At 51.5% G+C, this 19,563-nt stretch overlaps 1 protein-coding gene across 9 annotated transcripts in view; it reads left to right on the forward strand.

Moving 5' to 3' along the window:
* SSBP3 (single stranded DNA binding protein 3) overlaps positions 1-19,563 on the forward strand; it is a 179,508-nt gene that overhangs the window by 112,963 nt on the left and 46,982 nt on the right. For all 9 annotated transcript variants that reach the window (XM_034965692.3, XM_063601108.1, XM_034965699.4 and 6 more), the window contains one exon: positions 11,996-12,085. In XM_034965692.3, coding sequence (XP_034821583.1) covers positions 11,996-12,085 — 90 coding nt within the window. The remainder of the gene's footprint in view (positions 1-11,995; positions 12,086-19,563) is intronic.

Genomic DNA, 19,563 nt, shown 5'->3' on the forward strand with positions numbered 1-19,563 from the left:
TTGTGTTTTCAATACCATATCGATGGGTGGCATGAGTAGGGGATGGACCACCTCTATGAGAAGTCCCGTGTTTGTTTCAGAAGCTGAGTTTGGGTCAGAATTCTCAGTAGATGAACTCCCATGTCCCTTCAGAAGCCTCTGACCAGCCCGCGTGCCTCCGATCCTCCTAGGCCCCACCCCCTTAGCAGATCTCTCACCGGGATCCTAAGCGATGTGTGTGTTCTTGGGTGCTCTGGCCCTCTTCTTGGTGGGTGCAAACAAGAAAGCCCTGCTGTGTGCACCCGGTAGATGCCCAACAAATAATCTGTAGTGAGCTCCGAAGTGGCAGCCCCGCCTTGCCCTTTAGCTTTGTGGCTCCCACCAGACTTTAGCAGGCCACAGACTGAGGTCGCAGGCTGGGGCTGTGTCTTGGTCAGAAGCAGGTTGGTTCTTGGTGGGTACCTGAACCATCTTTTCATCCCCTCTGTATTACTTTTGGAGCAAACCATCCAGTCACCATCCTCCAAGAGTCTCCTCTGAAAGCGTGCCAGGCTCTGTTCTAGAAGGCCACTTGGCAGGGTGGGGATGTGATGCCTCGTGGAGGGGCTGATAACTGTGATGCCAGAATTTGAGTTATCTAGAATGGCTGTTTTTGGTTCCTAGGGGTATCAGGTACCAGAGATATTACCCTTCCTGCCCCAGAGACAGACACATGTACATACACACACGCGTGTGCACACACACATGGAATCCATGACCTGGTGAATTCTCCTGTTGGAGGCATTAGCATTCCCTTGCTTTGGCACCACTCCCTCTCGTTTGTTCAGAGCCCTGAGGGCTGGGATTGGGGTGGGATGAGGGTCACTGCTGTCTGGTCTGAGTGCGACAAACCTTCCTGGACCTGCGCCCTGGAGTCTGGGGTTTGAAGGGCAGCAGGGGTCCTCAGAGGGCTTTTGCAGGGCCTCGCTAACAACACAGGAGTGTTCTTGGGGTAACTGACATGAGGCTTCACAGTGGCCAGGGCAGCTGGGGCCGTAGAGGACATGGCCTGGACTCTCATCCCTTCCTGTAGCTTCAGGGCTCACCCACCCTGTCATTTGTACATGAGGCATCTGGGGCTCTGAGAAGGGAAGGGGTTGCCTTGCTTTTGGTTACCTAGCTAGTTTCTGTCAGGGTTTTCATTAAGGCCAAGCTATAGTCCTCTCTTGTGTCAGTCTGAAGAATTTGGTAGAGGGGAATTAATTGTGGATGTTGAAGTCAGGTAGACCTGGGTTTGAATCCCAGGACTGCCATTTCCTGGCGTGCACAAACTGTTGCATTCCTCCCACTCCCTTAGGCAGTGCAGGGGAGAAAGAGGGAGGGCCTAGCTGGAGCTTGTCACCTCCAGGGGAGTAGAGTCTTGGCTGAAGGGTCTGTCCTTGGCTTCCTAGAGCACTGGAGGGCCCAGCTGCAGGCCCAGCCATTGCTACTCAGCACCCACCTAGTGGGTAAGGGGGTCAGTGTGGGCCTCTCCCCCTTCCTTCTCAGCTGTATCTAGCAGGTGCCCGAGAGCAGCCTTCCAGGGGCTCCAGACAAGGTTCCCCATTGGCAGCACTGGTGCCTGAGCAGGATGTGGGCTGGCACTTGGATTTCAGGCAGGAGAACCATCTATGCTATTCCTTGCCTGACAGCTGGGCGTGGAGGGCTGCCTGAATGGACAGCAGCAGACACTCTAAGTGCCCAGCGCCTCGTAGTGTTGTTGGGTCCAATTTCCTTTGCTTTGTGACCTACATCATTCTTTATTTGCTAAACCCTCTGAGCAGGCAGCAGTAATAAATCAATTAATGACTCTGATGAATCGTTTAATGGCTGACAAAATAACACTAAAGCCAACAGCTTGCATCTCTCCAGCAGTACCAAAGGACGCTGGTTGACTCAGAGTGGGGGACGAAACAGAGACTGTTAGCTAAATTAGCGCAATTAGTGCATGCTTTAAAGGCTTAGACGGCATCTGCTCAGCGCCGAACCCGTGTGGCAACTGTGCGCTGGGGTGGCTGTGCAGACCACGGTGGTCCACTGCTCACTGCCTTCCCTCCTGGCCAAGGAGCTCAAGGACTCCCGACTGTTCATTTACACAGAAGAGGCAGTGTTGGATTTGAATTATGCGCCCCTTCCCTGGCATTGGGGGACCCGGGTGAACTTGTCAGACTGTGTACATTTTGTCCTGTCACAGCAGAGGAGAAGGTGAGGGAAAGTGACTTGGTCCCCACTAAATTTGATGCTCACTGAGGAGAGTGTGGGCTCCCATCCTTGAAAGATGTTCTGAGGGCCCTGCCTTTAATGATTTATTTTAAACTTAAAAAAAAAAGTTTCTAGAAGCGGGTGGTTTTCTGTTCTCTGCACACCTCGGTCCTGGCAGGATTAAGTTGTCATTGGAACTGAGCGTGTGCGCGGGTCCACGCCAGGGAATTTTCCACTTTACAGAAGCAACTGCCAGTGTTCTTGTTAAGGAGCTGTCACTGGCCTACTATGACATGTTTGTGGTTGTAAGTAGCTCCTTTAAGACAGTGGGAAATGTGTGTGTGTGCGCGTGTGTGTGTGTTTTGCTAATGGTGTAAACTAGGGCCTGAAGCTCATTTCTCTTTAAGAAGAAAATCAACGTTGTACAAATACCGAGCTGTTGATCCACTCTGCAGTGTTCATCTAGGGGGAACCTCTAGCCCTTAATCTTCCTTGTCTTGCATGCACATGCCTGGGACCTGCGTCCTGTGCCATGGGGCCCAGCTGGGAGGTATCTGCCTGTGGAGGAGGGTGCACTGGCTGGGATCCACTGCCTCACCAGGTACTAATTATTAAATACATGGGGCTCCACCTCTTACCAAACAGTGACCTTTGATCCAGTCCCCAGAAGAAGCTGGGTGCTTCCTGGGATGAATGGGCAGGGCCCGGCAGTATGGTGGCCTCAGACTTCCCAGCCCAGGGAATTCACTTCCTCCTAAGGTGGCCACTAAGAAGAGAGAGGCCCCTTCTCAGAAGACCAAGTCTTTCCACAGCTTTCAGCCCCTTTTTGTCTCCCCATCCCCAGCCTGCTGTGGTCAGGGAATCTTAGGACGTCAGCACGTGGTCCTTTACCTGGAGCTGTGTCTCTGGCTCTGGGCCGCCGGTTGCTGAACCCTTACCTTGGCTGAGTCTGGCTGGGCACCTTACCTAAGGGTCATGTTTAAGTTCCCTATGCCCCCCACAGAGGGTAGGGGGCTCCCTTCCTTAGCAAATGATGAGGGGTGCAGAAGGTAAAGTGAGGTGCCTAAGGACTTGGCCCCTGGTGAATGGAAGGACTGGGCCCTGACCTGTTTCCAGGTGACCACTTTTAAGTGTCGATTCTGAAATTTGTATCAGAGAAGCTGAGGTGTGGCCAAGAGCTGGGGCTGTGGTTTTAGCAGATCTAGGCTTGACTTCTGGTTCTGCCCATTTCCAGCCATGTGACCTTGGACAAGTCCCTTTACTCCTCAGGGCCTCTGAGTTCTGGTAGTGACTGTGGATTGTTGGAAGGATGGAGGGAGAGAGACTGGATGAGCCACACCATGAGCTGGGTCACAAGGGACCGCCTGGGGACAGTGAGCCTTCTCTGACTAGGTGGCTGGCTCCTCTCCTGTGGGGGAGCCCCCCTATCCTGGGGGAGGGAAAGCGAACAAGCCCCACACCCACCCCCTACCCTGGAGATGGTGCAGGGGGCGGGTGGCGTCCTAGAGGGATTTGCTCTCTAAGGAGAGGCTGTCAGGAGGCCCTGTGCCCAGGGAGGGTTAAAATGACAGCATAATCTCTCACCCCTGTATCACCTCCTGCATCCTCGAGTCCTGCCGTCCTTTAAGGCCCCGGCTCAAGTACCATCTCTTCCACAAAGCCTCCCTGATCCCCCTAATCCCCGCTCACAGCGCCTGCCCAGAGCACCTTGCCTGTCCCTCAGTTCTCTGTCACCACAACTCCTTGCATCCTCCTGACCTGCAGGGCAGACCTGCAACCTGTCATCTGCTCTGGTGAGCACAGCGCAGTCTGGGTGGCCCCAGAAGCGAGTGTTTGCTGATGCATCCGATGTGTAAAAAGCACTTGTAACCTTTTTACAGCCCCCCACCCCACCCCCCACCTTGTTTCTCCTCCTCCCAGGGTAATTTGCCAGTTAGATCCAACAGACTCTTCAGTGGGATCTTGCATTCCTTGACACACATGTGTGTGCACACACATACACACACACATACACACCCCTTGGTGAATGCCAACTCATTGAAGTATTTGTCAGAAAGAGCAGAGCTAGAAGGTCAGCCTACTTGGGGAAGCACAAAAACATATAGACAGTCTCAAACACGGGAATGGATTGTGCTTCTCTCATGTGTTTAATGAAGTGCCGGCTATTTCTTTTCATAAGAGTCAAAGCACACAGAACTCTTCCTGGGAACTACAGGGGTGGGTGGGACATTACTGTTTTTTTGTTTGTTTGTTTGTTTGTTTGTTTTTGGAGACAGAGTCTAGCTCTGTCGCCCAGGCTGGAGTGCAGTGGCACGATCTCACTGCAAGCTCCGCCTCCCGGGTTCACGCCAGTCTCCTGCCTCAGCCTCCTGAGTAGCTGGGACTACAGGCACCCGCCACCACACCCAGCTGATTTTTTTTGGTATTTTTAGTAGAGACTTGGTTTCACGTGTTAGCCAGGATGGTGTCGATCTCCTGACCTTGTGATCCGCCCACCTTGGCCTCCCAGAGTGGACTGTGGTTTTGTTTTTTGAACCCAAGATAAAAGGTGGAGGCACAGAGGGACTAATGTTAGAGCCACTTAGCTGCCTGACCTTGAGATAGTACACCTCTCTGTGCCTCAGTTTCCTTACCAGGAAAACAGAAATGACATCTTCCCAGCGATGTTGGGGAATAAATACTACCCCCCCCCCACCCCTGCTGATGTATGGGATCAAAATGAAAAGGCAGTCACTTCTCCAGCCCTTCTTGCATTCCAGGGTCATACCCAGGTGGCAGACATGAGCTGGGACTTAGTAAAATAAGCTCAGGTATCAAGACCACCCTCATTTGGGTCTGATGGCCTGGCCCTGACAGGTTGAGGCTTTTGTTGTCTATACATGGCCCTTTTCAGGTCGCTTGCTGAGGAGCTCCTTGGACATCCACAGTGTCACTGGAGCAGCAGGACATCAGCTGCCTTGTGTGGAGTCCAGGGCCTGGGACAGGAAGGCCTGATCAGATCACACAGTAGGTGGTTTGCCGCCAGAGCTGGAATCCTGATCCTGGGACCCTCAGTGCAGGACTCTTTTGTCTTAATAATCTCCAGGCCCAGGCGGTGGTGGGTCCTATGGCAATCCTTTTTTAATATGGTTTGTGCCATGTCTCCGCTGGGAGCGACCCCAAATTATCACGGCCCGCCCCCTTCTGAGGCAGCCAAGAAGCTTTTTGTAGCTTGGGGCATCTACTGTTGGACCCAGGGCCGTCCATTGGTGCCAGGAGACACATCCATCCCTCCTCCCACACGATGGCCCCCTGACTATTTGAAGTCAGGGATCTTGTGTCACTCCTGTGTGTCATCCAAACCTATTTTTAACATCAGCTGGTTCTGCCTCTTCACGTAGCAACAGCTCTGTTTTCTCTAAACTGCACAATTAGAGCCCCTGTTCTCCAAAACTGATTCTGTTTTGTGGTCTGCATATGAAACCAGGAATCCTCTTCCTGTCCCCTTCCCTTCTTTGAACCCCAGTTCTGTCTGTCTTGGCCTTTCCATCTGGGTGATGACATTTCCCCGGTCGCTTCCATTCCTGATTTATATCTTTAGTTTGTTGTTGCTGCTGAAATTCCCTCTGGGAAACCTGGCCCCAGAGGGACCCGGGTTACTCCATAGTTTGCACAGAAGCCCCTGTCTTGCTGAAACCAGTGCCAGCATCCCTCCCTCCCTCCTTCCCCAGGCCACCAGACAGGCGTCACTTGGAGGCTTCCTGTCTCACTTGCCCTCTGTATGTAGTCATCACAGGAGTGCCCCAAGCTCCCCTGAGTGACCTCCATTTCCCAGCTTTGAGCACATGGCTGGCTCCACCCTCAGCACACACCTCCCACCCCCTGGTGTTTTGGGCCCTGGGCCACGCAGCCTGTGTTGAGTTTCAGTCAAGGAAGTCGTCTGCACATGTGGTTCTGCATGTGGCCCCCAAGCTGCTGCACGCCAAGGCCTGAGTATTAGGGCGGGGCAAGGAGGGGAGGGGATTTGCAGAACAAAGTACCATTTTGCAGCCTTGTAAATCAGTCAGGAGGGGTTGGCCGACCTGGCAGGAGTCCCACATTTCCCTCTGAGCATTTGTTTTTATTCAGTTTTCCAGGAGCTTCCTGTGCCTAGAACTAATTTTAAAGAGAGGGTTGGAGCAGGGGTCTCAGGCTAGTTTGTGAGTGAGGATAGCTGGGGTTCTTGAAATGAGGCCAGAAGATAGTATCTTGCAGGGAATGCCCCTGGACCATTGCTTCTTGAAGGAAAAGCATGAACACTGTTGCCTACTCTGAGATGCTTCTCTCTCAGGGTGGGATGAGAGGCCTCTGGGAATGTGGGGACTCGTCAAGTCCAATTGCTCCTGGAATTTGGGGTACTCTGGTGGTATTGGGATTTGTTGAGTGAGCATGAAAGGTCCCTGTGCCCGGCACAGGGTGAGGTGGGGCAGTAGATGTCCCCCCGCTTCGCCATTGCCCAGAGCAGAAAGTTCCATTCCTTAGCCTGGCTTCCAAGGCGCTTTCTCTTGGAAGCACCGCTCTGAGGCCCCCTGTTTGAACCCTGCTTCTCCACCCTGGAGGTTAGAGGGGGAATATCCATCTCCTAGGGTGGGACTGGCGGTGAGGTTTTCAGGTGTCCTTACGGAGTGGGATTGCAGGGCTAGTGAGAGGTTTTCAGGTGTCCTTACGGAGTGGGATTGCTGGGGATCTCTGGTTGCAGTGGCATGTGTATGTCCCGTTGGAGAATGGATAGGGCAGAGGCAGGGGCAGTCCCTGAGCCCCATGGCTATGTACCCATCCTGGGATCATCAAGAAACCCTACTCTTTAGAGAGGGAGCTGTGGGATCAGTCCTCTTCGCAAGTCTCCCTGGCTGTGAACGGCAAACTTCAGGCAGTGCTCTGGGAAAGCACCTCGGGCTTTTCAAGTTGACTGTAGGTTTAGAGGAGGCACCTGGCTAGAATGGGCCGCATCACCCTGTTTAAGGCCTGTTTGCTGTTTAGAAAAGAATTTTAAATTAGCTTTATTTGTTGTTTTTGTTGTTGTTTTTTAAAGTGCACGTTACCAAACTGCATGGGTGGTTTGAGTTGGCTTTCTTGAGTCCAAAAAGTGGATAAGCATTGGTGAGGAAGGAAGGCCTGGGCGGTTAGAACCCAAATGTCACCCACTGTTATCTGTGGGCTCAGATAACAGGTCTCTGGGTAGTGTTTAATCTTTGATCACAAAATGGCCTATGATGAACAGAGAAGAGTTAAAACCCAGGTGCCCTGGAAAGAGGCTTGCTGTCCTGTTCATGGAAGAGCTGCTGTTTCCAGACCTAGCTCCCCTTGGTGTGTAGACTTAGCTGGGGAGAGCAGCTTGGAAGAAGAGCCTTAGTGGTCATCTCCTCTAACACCATCATTGGATACATGGGGAAACTGAGTCCCAGAACGAGAAAGGGGCCTGTCCGTGGGCTCCCAGCTAGGAGATCTCTAGCTTCTGAATCCAGTGTTCTTTTCTCTCTTCTTCCATGGGGGACTTCTAGCCCATGCACCCACCGCAGCCCTGGCATGCTGTAGGCCTCAGTGAATAATGGGGGTTTTCAGGGGTTTTGGTTTTGTGTTGTTAGGGAAAACTCATGAGACGCTTTGCTGAGCGCCTTAATGGAGCTCCAGCTCAAAGTTGGAAACCACAGAGGGAGGCCGATTCCTAGCAGTCTGGAAAGGCCTGGCTCTGGACGGTCAGCTTTGAGCAGGTCTCTGAATTATACACGTAGTAATCATGATTGGGCCACTGCACTCCAGCCTGGGGACCAGGTCTCTAATTATAATAATAATAATTTTAAAGTTTTTTTTTTAAAAAGTATAACTTACCCGTATTCTAGATCCTGCTAATACACCTGCTGTATGCCTCACGTTGTGCTGGGTCTCAGAGACAGGAGAAACAGCTCCTGCTGCCGTTGAGCTGCAGGAGGGTTGGTGCAGGGATTCAGCATAATGTTCATAGATGTGGTTGCGGGGAGGGTACCTTGGTTTAGATTTTGTGAGCAAGTTATTTCTGAGCCTTTCCCAATCTCTTAACTCTTTTGTTGCCCTATACCACTGGTTGCTGCTTTTCATTTTCTTCTTCACACTTTTCTGCCCTTTTTAAAGTTTTTTGTTATGAGCACATGTTTGCTTCATAATCAAAGAAGAACAGCAATAACTATCAAAATTCAAGGCAAAATTTGAGCACTGCAGGACGACTTAGTTTTGCTGCTTGAGAAGCTTTAAATGATAAAGGCGTCTCCTCAGCTTCCTGCCCCTTAGTCAATGCTAACATGGTCTTGGTTTTTTGTCCTCCTTCATTGGAGAACAGCAAAACTCCATCTTCCACCCCACATTTCAGAGAATTACACCGTGCATTTACTAGAACCCGGGCGACCCTGGCCATTGCATTCAAAGAACTGTGGACCATCCACTACCTTCAGTTCCTAGAACCATTGACTCACTCCTGATCTCATAGGAAAACATCTTAGAGTGAAGAGCCTCATAAATAAGGCGACAAAGTACTTGTAGGTTCAAGTTTTCATTTAATTTTTTTTTAAGGCCAGACACGATGGTTCACACTTGTAATGCTAGCACTTTTGGGGGCTGAGGTGGCAGGATTGCTTGAGGGCAGGAGTTCAAGACCAGCCTGGGCAACATAGTGAGACCTAATCTCTACAAAAAATTTTAAGAATTAGCTGGGTATGGTGGTGTGCACATGTATTCCCAGCTACCTGAGAGGCTGAGGCAGCAGGATCCCTTGAGCCTAGGAGTTTGGGGCCATAGTAAGCAATGATTGGGCCACTGCACTCCAGCCTGGGGACTAGGTCTCTAATTATAATAATAATAATTTTAATTTTTTTTTAATTATAACTTACCCTTAGTCTAGATCCTCAATATATAAAAAATCAAATACCCAAATAGCAAAGGACATGAATGATTTGCCATAAAATTAGATCTACAAGTGGCCAATGCAAACCATTTCAAAAGGTAATGACCTAAGAGGTAACTCAGAATACCAAATACCAAAGGGATACTAACTGCCACATTAGCAGACACTGAGATTTAATGCCTGTTATTTCATTGGTTAATAGGTGGGGGGGAGGGTGGCTCATGCCTGTAATTCCAGCACTTTGGGAAGCTGAGGTGGGAGGATCACATGAAACCAGCCTGGGCAACATAGTAAGACCCTGTGTCTGAAAAAAAAAAAAAAAAAAAAGTGGTTAAATAATGGTACATAAGAAAAATGAAATTGTTAAATGTAACACCAGTCTCTGAAAGAACCTGAAGAAAATGTAGATGGATGTTTACCTTACCCCATTTTTAAAAAAAGTTGTTTGCTCTTGCTGCTGAGGAGTAATTGTTGGCTGTTAATCACAAAATTGCCATTTTCACAGAACCACTGACCACAGAAAAACAGTAATGCAGCCAACAGTAATGCAGCTAATGGATAAGCTGGCGATTCCCTCACGAGGCCCCATCTCAGATAGTGCCGGGCAGGGGCAAGGCAGGGGCCTGTGACCTCACACCTGGGGGATGGGGAGATCTACAGTCCTAATTTTTGGAGATGCTTGAAACTTGTACACATTACAGGATGGTTAGCAGGATAGCTCTTGCAGAGAGGGCTATTTTTCTGTAGGCAGAATCATTTTGAAAAGTAACATGCGGCTTGCCCATTCTCTTCATCTGGGGTCTGCTCAACACCCACTGTATTCCCTGTATTTCTTTGTTCCTAGATTCACAGAGCTGTCCCAGCTTACAAAACACAGCCCATTCTGTCACTTTATCCCCCACAACCCTGGTGAGGATGTGGGACAACAGCTATCTCATTTTTTACAGGAAGCAAATTCAGAAAGTCCGAGTGGCTTGCCCACAGTCATCCCACTTAGTAGTAGAGGTGACAGTGCTGAAAACCAGGTGCATTTGTTCCCAGGTCTGTTTGTTCATTTTGTTGCATGCAGTATATTAGTGAGATTTGCACATTACCTCATTTCCTTTCATCAAAGTTGGAAGTTAGAGATTCTGGTTCCTTTTTTTTTTTTTTTTTATGAGATGGGGAGTTTTGCTTTTGTCATCCAGGCTGGAGTGCAGTGGTGCAATCTTGGCTCACTGCAACCTCTGCCTCCTGAGTTCAAGTGAATTCTCCTGCCTCAGCCTCCCGAGTAGCTGGGATTGCAGGCGCCCACCACCACATCCAGCTAATTTTTGTATTTTTAGTTGAGATGGGGTTTTGCCATTTTGGCCAGGCTGGTCTCAAACTCCTGACCTCAGGTGATCCGCCCACCTTGGCCTCCCAAAGTGTCGGGGTTACAGGAGTGAGCCACCATGCCCAGCCTCTGGTTCCTATTTTACTGCCAATGAAAGGAAAGAGAGAGACTTCTTGAAGGTGGTGATGGGAGGCTGTGTTTCTAAGAGGAAAAGAGGCATTCTGTTTCCTGACCCCAAGGGGCTCATTCCTCTTTCAGAGAATCAGAACCCTGGGAGATGATTGATGACCAAGTTTCACTTTCTCAGTCATGGTGGGGTTTGGGGACCACCAAGGTTGGAGGTGGGCTTCCTGTAGAAGGAGCCCCTGAAGGCCTAGAATCAGTGGGAAGGAGCAGGGCCCGGTTCCAGGTAGGACTGTCAGACCTGTGGCTTCCTCAGGGCTGGGGCCCAGATGTCTCAGCCTCGCCCCGCCCCGCCTGTGTGAGCACGGGGCCAGGCACAGACGCGCCGACCACCTGAATAGGTTGCACACAGATCCTTTGGAAGGAGGCCAGGCTGGGGAGAGCAATGTCTGCTCACCCCTGGGAGGCATTTGTTGAGGCAGATATACCAGGCAAATGCCAGAACAGCAGTGTTTAAAGAGAAAAGGAATGACGGTCCCCCCACTTCACGAGGCCCCTCTCTCTCATGAGACACCTAGGACCCTGCAGGGCCAAGAACACGCTCTGCCCTCTGTCACCCTCTCCAGCAGTGTTTCCCAGTTGGTCTGTTCATTTATTCGTTGAGTCATGGATATTTATTGATCTTTTGCTGTATATGACATGCCAGCCACTTGCAGAGGGCACAGAAATTTATAAATCACTGGCCTGCCAAGAGCTTCTCAGAGTAGCTGGGCAGACACGGCCCAGGGCCATATAATGCCAGGAGCAGCACATTGGCCATGCACCCCTGCTCTGCACCGCAGGAAGTACCTTTGGCACTTTGTCTCAGGCTGTCCTTGCAACCTCCCTGAATGGTGGACATTGTCCCCCCATTTTATTATTATTATTATTATTATTATTATTATTATTATTTGAGATAGGGCTGAACCTTTTGGGCTCAAGCGATCCTCCGACCTCAACCTCCCGAGTAAGTGGAACTACAGGCGTATGCCACTGCACCCAGCTAATTTTTTATTTTTTGTAGAGACGGGGTCTCCCTATGTTGCCCGCGCTGGTCTCGAACTCCTGGGCTCAAGCGATTCTCCAGCCTCAACCTCCCAAAGTGCTGGGATTTTAGTTGTGAGCCACCACACCCAGCCCTCCCATTTTAGAGATGAGGAAAAAGAGCCTCGGAATTCGTTGCTTGCTCAGTGGGGGCCGCACCTGGGAATTGAGTCCAGGTCTGAGTGTATAAGCCCTACTTGTGTCCTGTCAGTGGGAACATGACACTTCCCTGGGACACTAGGAGGGCTTTAAGTAGAAAGTGGCCTGTGAGGGAAGGTCCACGGGGAATGTGGACGGACAGGGAGAGCCAAGTCCAGGGGTCAGAACTCTGTGTCTCTGGTTGTGGGTTTGGCCACTAACTCTCTGCCTTGTTGTCTCCACAGAGTGCAGCAGCTGCCCCGAGCCCCGTGCTTGGCAACATTCCCCCCAACGATGGGATGCCGGGAGGCCCCATCCCGCCAGGTTTCTTTCAGGTACGTGCGGGGCCCGTGGGTCTTGTGCTCCACCTTGTATTCCAGGCCGAGGCCCTGGGCAGGTGGGAGGGCGGGAGAGAAGTAAGTAGCTCAGTTTGCCATGGTCTAAATACAGTTGCTTTATGCTGGTTCAAATCCTTCCCTTCCCATCCCTTTCAACAGTCCTTCTAAAAGCTGAGAGGGAGAAAAAGATGGGAAAGCAGAAACCTCCTGCATTGCCTGCACTTCTGCTGGAGTTTGCTTGCTTCATGCCAGCTTCGTAGGCGCGACACAGTCTGCCCCTGGCCAGGGAGGTGGTGGGGGCTACTTCCAGGCCACTGTGGAGCTTTCTTTTAACAAAAGGCTTTAAAAAAAATCAGTAAATTGTTCTTTGTTTCTGTTTTGTTGCTGCTGCTGTTGTCATTGTTTACTTTACTTGTCCAAACGACAAACCTTAGGCGTAATCTTAAAAAAACACAAAAACCCACCATCCTGGCAGGTCTCAGAATCCTTTCCCTCTGGTTAACCACTTGATTTTTTCCGAGTGTGATCACAGACAGCATCCCACAAGCATCTGTGCCCGTGCTCTGCCCGCCACAGGCAGGAACAGATCCCACGTGGGTCGAGAGTCTGGCCTTCTCCAAGAGACACCTTGTTCGGCTTTTTCTGGGGTGTGTGAAATTGGGCTTTCTGTTTTTCCAGGTTGGGCGCGGCTGCCACCCTCTCTGCGCCGCCTCCTCTGTCTCTACCTTCTCCTCGGCGGTTCATGTGATTTAAGCCAACTTGAGACTGGGGAATGCCATCTTAGAGAGGTACAGCGTGCAGGGCTGTAAGGAACTTTTATGATGACACTCTCGATCATAACATCTCTCGTTCTTTCAAGCCTGTCGGCAGCTGAGTTTGAGAATCCGCCCGAGTTCTCCACACCTTTTGAAAGATTGGCACTCCCAGATAAGAACATGGAAAGAGCTGTTGTGTGGAAAAGGAGGCAGAAATTTCCTCTGTGCAGCCCTAGAATTCAGAACTAGGACCAGTGAGGCAAAGTCCAAGGACACTTTTGCTTGGTATAGGCCAGAATTTAGCACCTGTGCTCACACCACATCAAGGCAGGGGGCTCTCTGGCCCTAGAGACATCAAAGCAAAGACCTGACAAACGTCTCCTAGGGATGTTAAAGGGGTTTCCCTCTAGGTGAGAGATGACCTGGAAGATGATTCTAGTTGGCAAGATTTTGTATTTCGGTTGGTGTTAACTCCTGAGAGAAGAGGGCTGGGACATGCTGCTCACCAGCTAAGAAGGATGGCAGTGAAATTCAGGTGTTCCCCAAAAACAGAAGTGGTAGGTCACATGATGGTGGTGGGAGGAGAGAGAGGGATGCAGGATGGCCATCCGGGGCATTGGATGGCCACATGTGGATCTGTATGCATTCCCAGAACACTGCCAAAACTGGAGCCTTGTCCAAGGGGTGGAGATGAGTGTAGCCCCAGAAATAGGTGTGTGAGCTCCAGGTTGGACTGGACCAGGCATTGCTAGGGTCTCAGCTTGGGGCAAGGCTGCAGACATATTGAAGATGGGTTGAGAGTTAGACCTTAAAATACTGGAAACTCATGGACCCAAGAAAGGCAGTAGCCAGAGGGGCTGCTGTCCTTCTCCCAGGGAGGAAATCCAAGGGGCCAGCGTGTGAGAGGTTCATCCTCACCAAGGCAGGCATCTTCCTGGCTGCTGCAGATGGTGCCCTGCACCCATCAGCGGGCCTTTCCCACTGGCGTTCTGTCCAGTTGGGAATTCTTTCTAGGCTCACATGCCATGGATGTTCTTGAGACAGTGCAGGTGCGGCTTCCGTGTCTGGTGGACCCACCGAGGTACCATGCTTCATGTGTGTGCATCCTGATTGAGGCTGCTTGCCGGCATCTGGGTGTCCAGTGCAGATGAGACCACTGTGGTAGAAAGAGGTAGACAATACCCAGTTGTATGTTTTAAAAATAGGCCATTGGCGGCCGGGCGCGGTGGCTCACGCCTGTAATCCCAGCACTTTGGGAGGCCGAGGCGGGCGGATCACGAGGTCAGGAGATCGAGACCATCCTGGCTAACATGGTGAAACCCCGTCTCTACTAAAAATACAAAAAATTAGCCAGGCGTGGTAGCGGGCGCCTGTAGTCCCAGCTACTCGGGAGGCTGAGGCAGGAGAATGGCGTGAACCCGGGAGGCGGAGCTTGCAGTGAGCCGAGATCGCGCCACTGCACTCCAGCCTGGGCGACAGAGCGAGACTCCGTCTCAAAAAAAAAAAAAAAAAAAAAAAATAGGCCATTGGCTTCTATTTTGGCCTGGGTCTAGGACAAGGCTCAGGTCTGCCTGATCTGTGGGCAGCTCCCAACTTCCTGCTTTGGTATAATCGTCCATGGCTAAGGCCTAATTCCAGACATACTTCTTGGGCCCTCCCCTGTGACGTTTGGGGTGTGTGGTCAGAAAGCCAAGACTGATTCCTGTCCTTATTTAGCCATTACTAGCCACCATCAAACAGAGGTAACTTTTGGACCTTCTTGACTTGAGGTCACCTTTGTTTTCCCAGGCACGGCGAGCCATCAAGAGCTGACGTGGTCATCCAGTAGACAGCAGAGAGCAATGTCTTGGCCTCTCTGCTTCCTGGGTGACGTTGGGTGATACCTTTCTCTCACTTCCCAGCATCATTTCCCCATCAGTCAGATGCAGGGGGATGGGCTAGGCCAGGTACCTGGCCTGGTCCTTCCTGGCCATGATGCTGAACCGCTCAGGGTGGGACACTGCCAAGGGGAAAGGGTATCTCTCTGGAAGGAGGTACTGGCTGCCCATTTCCGGAGTAGGCCTGCTTACAACAGGAATATTAGCTATTGATTGCTGGCCCTGCCCTTCACTAGTATTGCAGCCGGCCACTCTGATATTAGAAGGGAAATAGAGATGGTATCGAGGATTTTATCTGTTACCAACAATTGCACTCCTTCCCCTGCTTGGCCGAGGCCTGGGTAGGAAGCTCTGCTGCAGAAAGGCTTTGCACCAGGGAGTCGGCTTGGGATGGCTGAGCCAGCTATGGCCAGACCCTGGCCTAGGGTGGCCAGCCCAGTTTTCAAGTCAGGACTTCACCCCTAGCTGGTCCTAAATGTAGAAGCCCCAGGCCTCCAGGGTTGGGTGGGAGAGAGCAGCTGCCCACCTCCATCCCAGCCCCTCGGTAAGCAACACAGGGTTGGGTGGGAGAGAGCAGCTGCCCACCTCCATCCCAGCCCCTCGGTAAGCAACACAGGGCCTTGCTTCTGCAGGCCTCTGACTGCCAGGCTTCAGCTCCTGGGGTCAGAAGTTTTGGCCATCCACACTGAGGGTTGGCCATCAGCTTTCTCTTCTTCCACGTCCAGGTTTCCAAGGCGAGCAGTACCTGTCTGGTCCCGTGGCATGAGATGTCTCTGGTAGCAAGTTAAGGGCTGGCAGGGAGTTGGCTTGGAAACTGACCTGACCACACCTCACCTTTAAAAAAAAAATGCCCTAATATTGGCATCCCCAGCACCTGGCATATACTAAGGACCTAGTAAATGTTTGAACTGAGTTTATTTGTATTGCACACATTACAGGACAGGAGCCCAGGCAGCCCCAAAGCACTAGATCCAACATTCTGATCAGGGAGGGCCTAACAGGAAGCCAGCTTGGGAGTTCAGGAGTAGTGTTCTGGTGTTTTGCAGCAGAGAAGGACAGAGAGGACTTGGCCGCATACTTACTGAGTGACCTTGGGCAAGTTGCTCCCCATCTCTGGACCCTAGTTTTCTCACCAGTAGATGGAGCAGGCTGGACCAGGTGGTCTCTGAGGGCCCTTCCAACTTTGATTTTCTGCTTTGGATCCAGATGGATTTTACATAATCAAGCAGTGGCATTTTTTTTTTTTCCACGCAGCTTAGCTCGGTTGGGCTGCACATCTGGCAAACCCAGCTTGGCTTTGGCCAGCCTCACTGATCTGGGTGGGTTCCCTAGTTCCTTGGTCCTTAAGGGGGACACTGTCCAGTAAGAATTTCTAAGTTCCTTGGCCCTAAGGTGGTCCTAAGGAGGGCACTGTCCAGTAAGGATTTCTAAGTCCAAAACGGGACTCACAAGAGGGCAGGGGTCATAGAGAACTGAGCATTGGGTACAGGCTGTTTTTCTTCTTGTTTTGTTTTTAAATTCCAATAGTTGTTTTCAGTTACATAGTGTTTTTAAACATGCAACTTACTTTCATTTTCATCACAGTGTTTCTGTAGAGAAGGCATGCAGATTGGGAAAGTGAGACTCAGAAAGGTGAATGACTTGCCCCAAGTTAACCAGGGGCTGTAATCAGAGTCTAAACCCAGCTTTACTGGTTCCTCATGGGGTGCTCTTCCACAAAAACTCCAAAGTCCAAATGTAGATACACATCTGATTGGATGGCGGAAGCAGGGAGAGTAGAGAATTAGATAAAAGGAGGGAGAGACCGAAAGGAGATAGAGAAACCATAACTCTTATCTAAAGAAGTAGCAAATAAGTCCCCATTCAAATGCCAGCTCTGCTTGATGTGTGGTGGCTGCTGAGAACACCGTGAGAATGATTCTGAAGCTGTGTGTCCAGGCTCAACAGATAGTGACTGGCAATGTCTACCATGAACGTGAATGTGTCGGTGGTGGTACATATCCTCTTTGCCATCCCTGATGTAGTCCAAGCTTCTCATTTATAGTTGGGGAAATGAAGTCACAGAAGGAGAAAGGACTGTGGTTATGACTGTCATTGACCGTCTCTGATATGCAAGGCATGAGGCTTGGTTCCAGGCTCGAACTGAATCAACCATAGTCTGCCCACAGGAGCAACCAGCAGAGAGACTGACAGGTAACCCATCCCCTGTGGCAGGACACAGGAGAGGCCTGCCTGCCAAGCTGAGAAATCAGGAGGGCATTCCTGGAGGCAGTGCAGCCTTGGCTGAGATGGTGTCTAGAATGAGGTGGTTGACAGGTGCTCAGCGGGAGATGTGGCTGGAGAGGTTGCCGGGCAATTGTTGAAGGACCTTGTTGAGTGTGGGCTTGATCCGGTGGGCAGTGGGAAGCCAGGGCAGCACTCTGGGCTGGATAATGTCTTGGCCAGATCTGTGTTCCACAACAGTTACTCTGCAGTTGTTCCAGTGGCTTCATGGAGACGGGGACTTGAGCACTGTGGCCAATGCTCAGAAAGTAGCTGACCCTTTTTTTTTTTTTTTTTTTTTTTTTTTTTGAGACAGAGTCTCACTCTGTCACCCAGGCTGGAGGGCAGTGGCGATCTCGGCTCACTGCAACCTCCGCCTCCCAGGTTCAAGTGAATCTCCTGCCAAAGCCTCCTGAGTAGCTGGGATTACAGGCGCTCACCACCATGCCCGGCTAATTTTTGTATTTTTAGTAGAGATGGGGTTTCACCATGCTGGCCAGGCCGGTCTCGAACTCCTGACCTTAAGTGATCCGCCCACCTCAGCCTCCTCAGGCTGGGATTACAGGCCTGAGCCACCACGCCCGGCCAGGAAGTAGCTGACCATCTTGATGATGGATGCTGCGTGACAGAGACCCAGCAGAGGTCACAGGGTTAAAGACTGCCTTCTCTGGAAAAGTCCTGGAGGAGGGGTCCCAGCTCCTGTTGCCAAAAGCTTAGCTCATCCTGCTTTGAACATCTAGATACTTGCCACCTTGGTGAAGGATAGTAGGGACTTTCCACCTTGGTGAAGGATAGTAGGGAGTATTTGACACATCCCCTTTCCATTGAGTCCTCATTCCTGCCAGCCAGGCCCACCAGCCTTAGAAAGATGTTGAGGTTCCTAGAGAACTCTTCCCATTGGTTATGGGGAGAGAACGAGAAAGAGCAAACAATGTGTGTAGCCCAAGAGCCGGAGATATGACCCAGACAATAAGAGGGGAGAGAAACATGCATGACCCAAAATCTTTCCTCATCTCCTGCAGAAGTAGCTGGGGTTTCTCTGGGAGAAGGGCAGCCTCCTGAGGGCTCTGATGGCTGTCTTGAAGTATCTGAAGTTCTGTTATGGAGAACCTGCCATGTACTCAGACATGCCCCTGTGGGCTCTCAGCCCCACATTCCAAGTCCTTGAGAGAAAAGGGAAGCCGATTTGAATCATTGTATGGAAGACATTTCTGTCATCTGCCAAATTAATGATGAAGTGGTGAGCTGTTTGACAGTGGTGGTAACTAAGCAGTGGCAGGATGCCCAGTGGAGAGCCTTGGGCACTGTGAGCTGTGGGGTGGGGGATGTGTTCACAAGGAGGGTCAAAGCCCAGTAAATGAGAACATACCCCTGGCAGCAACTGGGGCAGTTCCCAAAAGCTGAGCCAAATGCTGTCCATTTCCTGCCCTGCTCTCCAGCGGGAAGCAGGAGCCAGCAGAGGGAGCGGACATTCCTCCTGCCAGAAAGCTGCTGCAGCAGGAAAGGCCTCTCTTTGCTGACGAGGACAAGTTTGTGACAAGGGGAGACTTGGGAAGGATTAAACCACCTTGTTTGCTTTTGGTTTCCGAAGCCTGTTACTAGTGGAAGCTTGGTGGTGGGGCGCTGGGGTCCCCACCCATCTGACAGATGGTGAAGTGAAGGCAGGGCAAGGGAAGGAGCTGAGTCCCCATCATGTGAGACCCGGACGGGCTTGCTTGGTCGTCCCTTAGCCCCTCGGTCAGACGTGGTGTGTAAGGGCAGGGACATGTCAGCCACCCAAGAGGCAGCCACGGACCCTGCCCTCAAGGGGCTCATAGTCTGGTGGAGGGGGCAGGCAGTGACTGAGTGCCATGCTGGAGAGGTTGACAGGAAGAATACCGCTGGGGCCAGGCACAGGGCACAGCCAGTATGGCTTGTCTGGGGAAGCCTCTCCGAGGGGGTGACATTTGGGCTGAGGAGGAGGAGGCAATTGGCAGTGAATAGAGGTGGGGGAGTGTGCCAGGCGAGAGGGAGCCTGTGCCAGGATGTGATGGGGCAAGTTTGGGGTGGTAGGTCTTGGACTGCAGGCTGGGGTGTGGGGATGGAGCCAGGAATAGACACAGGAAGGACTTCAAGTTGGGGAGAGCCATGAAAGGTTCCTAATAAGGGGAGCAACGCGATCCCAGGAAGAGGTTCCATGGCCTGGAGGGGCTGGGCCCTTGGCCGGCTGGCCAGTGAGGAGTCCAGTTGCGGTCCCCTCTGGAGGTGGCCATGGCCGGAGCAGGAGTGGCGGCTGGGTGAGACTGAGGGCAGCTTTCCTGCCTGTGACTGGTGGCCTCTAGTGGATGTTGGAGCCTAAAGGAGGCCCAGCTTACTGCCCACATAGGTTGGGGGCAGGAGGCAGGTGTGGCGGTGAGAAGCCAAGGCTGGTGCCTGCTGTCTTAGCAGACCCCTTACCTGGGGCTGCCCAGCCTAGCCCTCCCCACCCACCCCAGCCAGTGCTCTCAGGCCTGAGAGTAGAACTGTCTGACGCCCTCTTATGTTAATAGTTGCTGGTGGAAGCACTCTCCAAGTTAGAAAAGCTGTTCCCTGCTGTGATTTC

The sequence above is a fragment of the Pan paniscus genome, chromosome 1 (assembly GCF_029289425.2).
Source record: "Pan paniscus chromosome 1, NHGRI_mPanPan1-v2.0_pri, whole genome shotgun sequence".
In the NCBI taxonomy this organism is placed as follows: domain Eukaryota; kingdom Metazoa; phylum Chordata; class Mammalia; order Primates; family Hominidae; genus Pan; species Pan paniscus.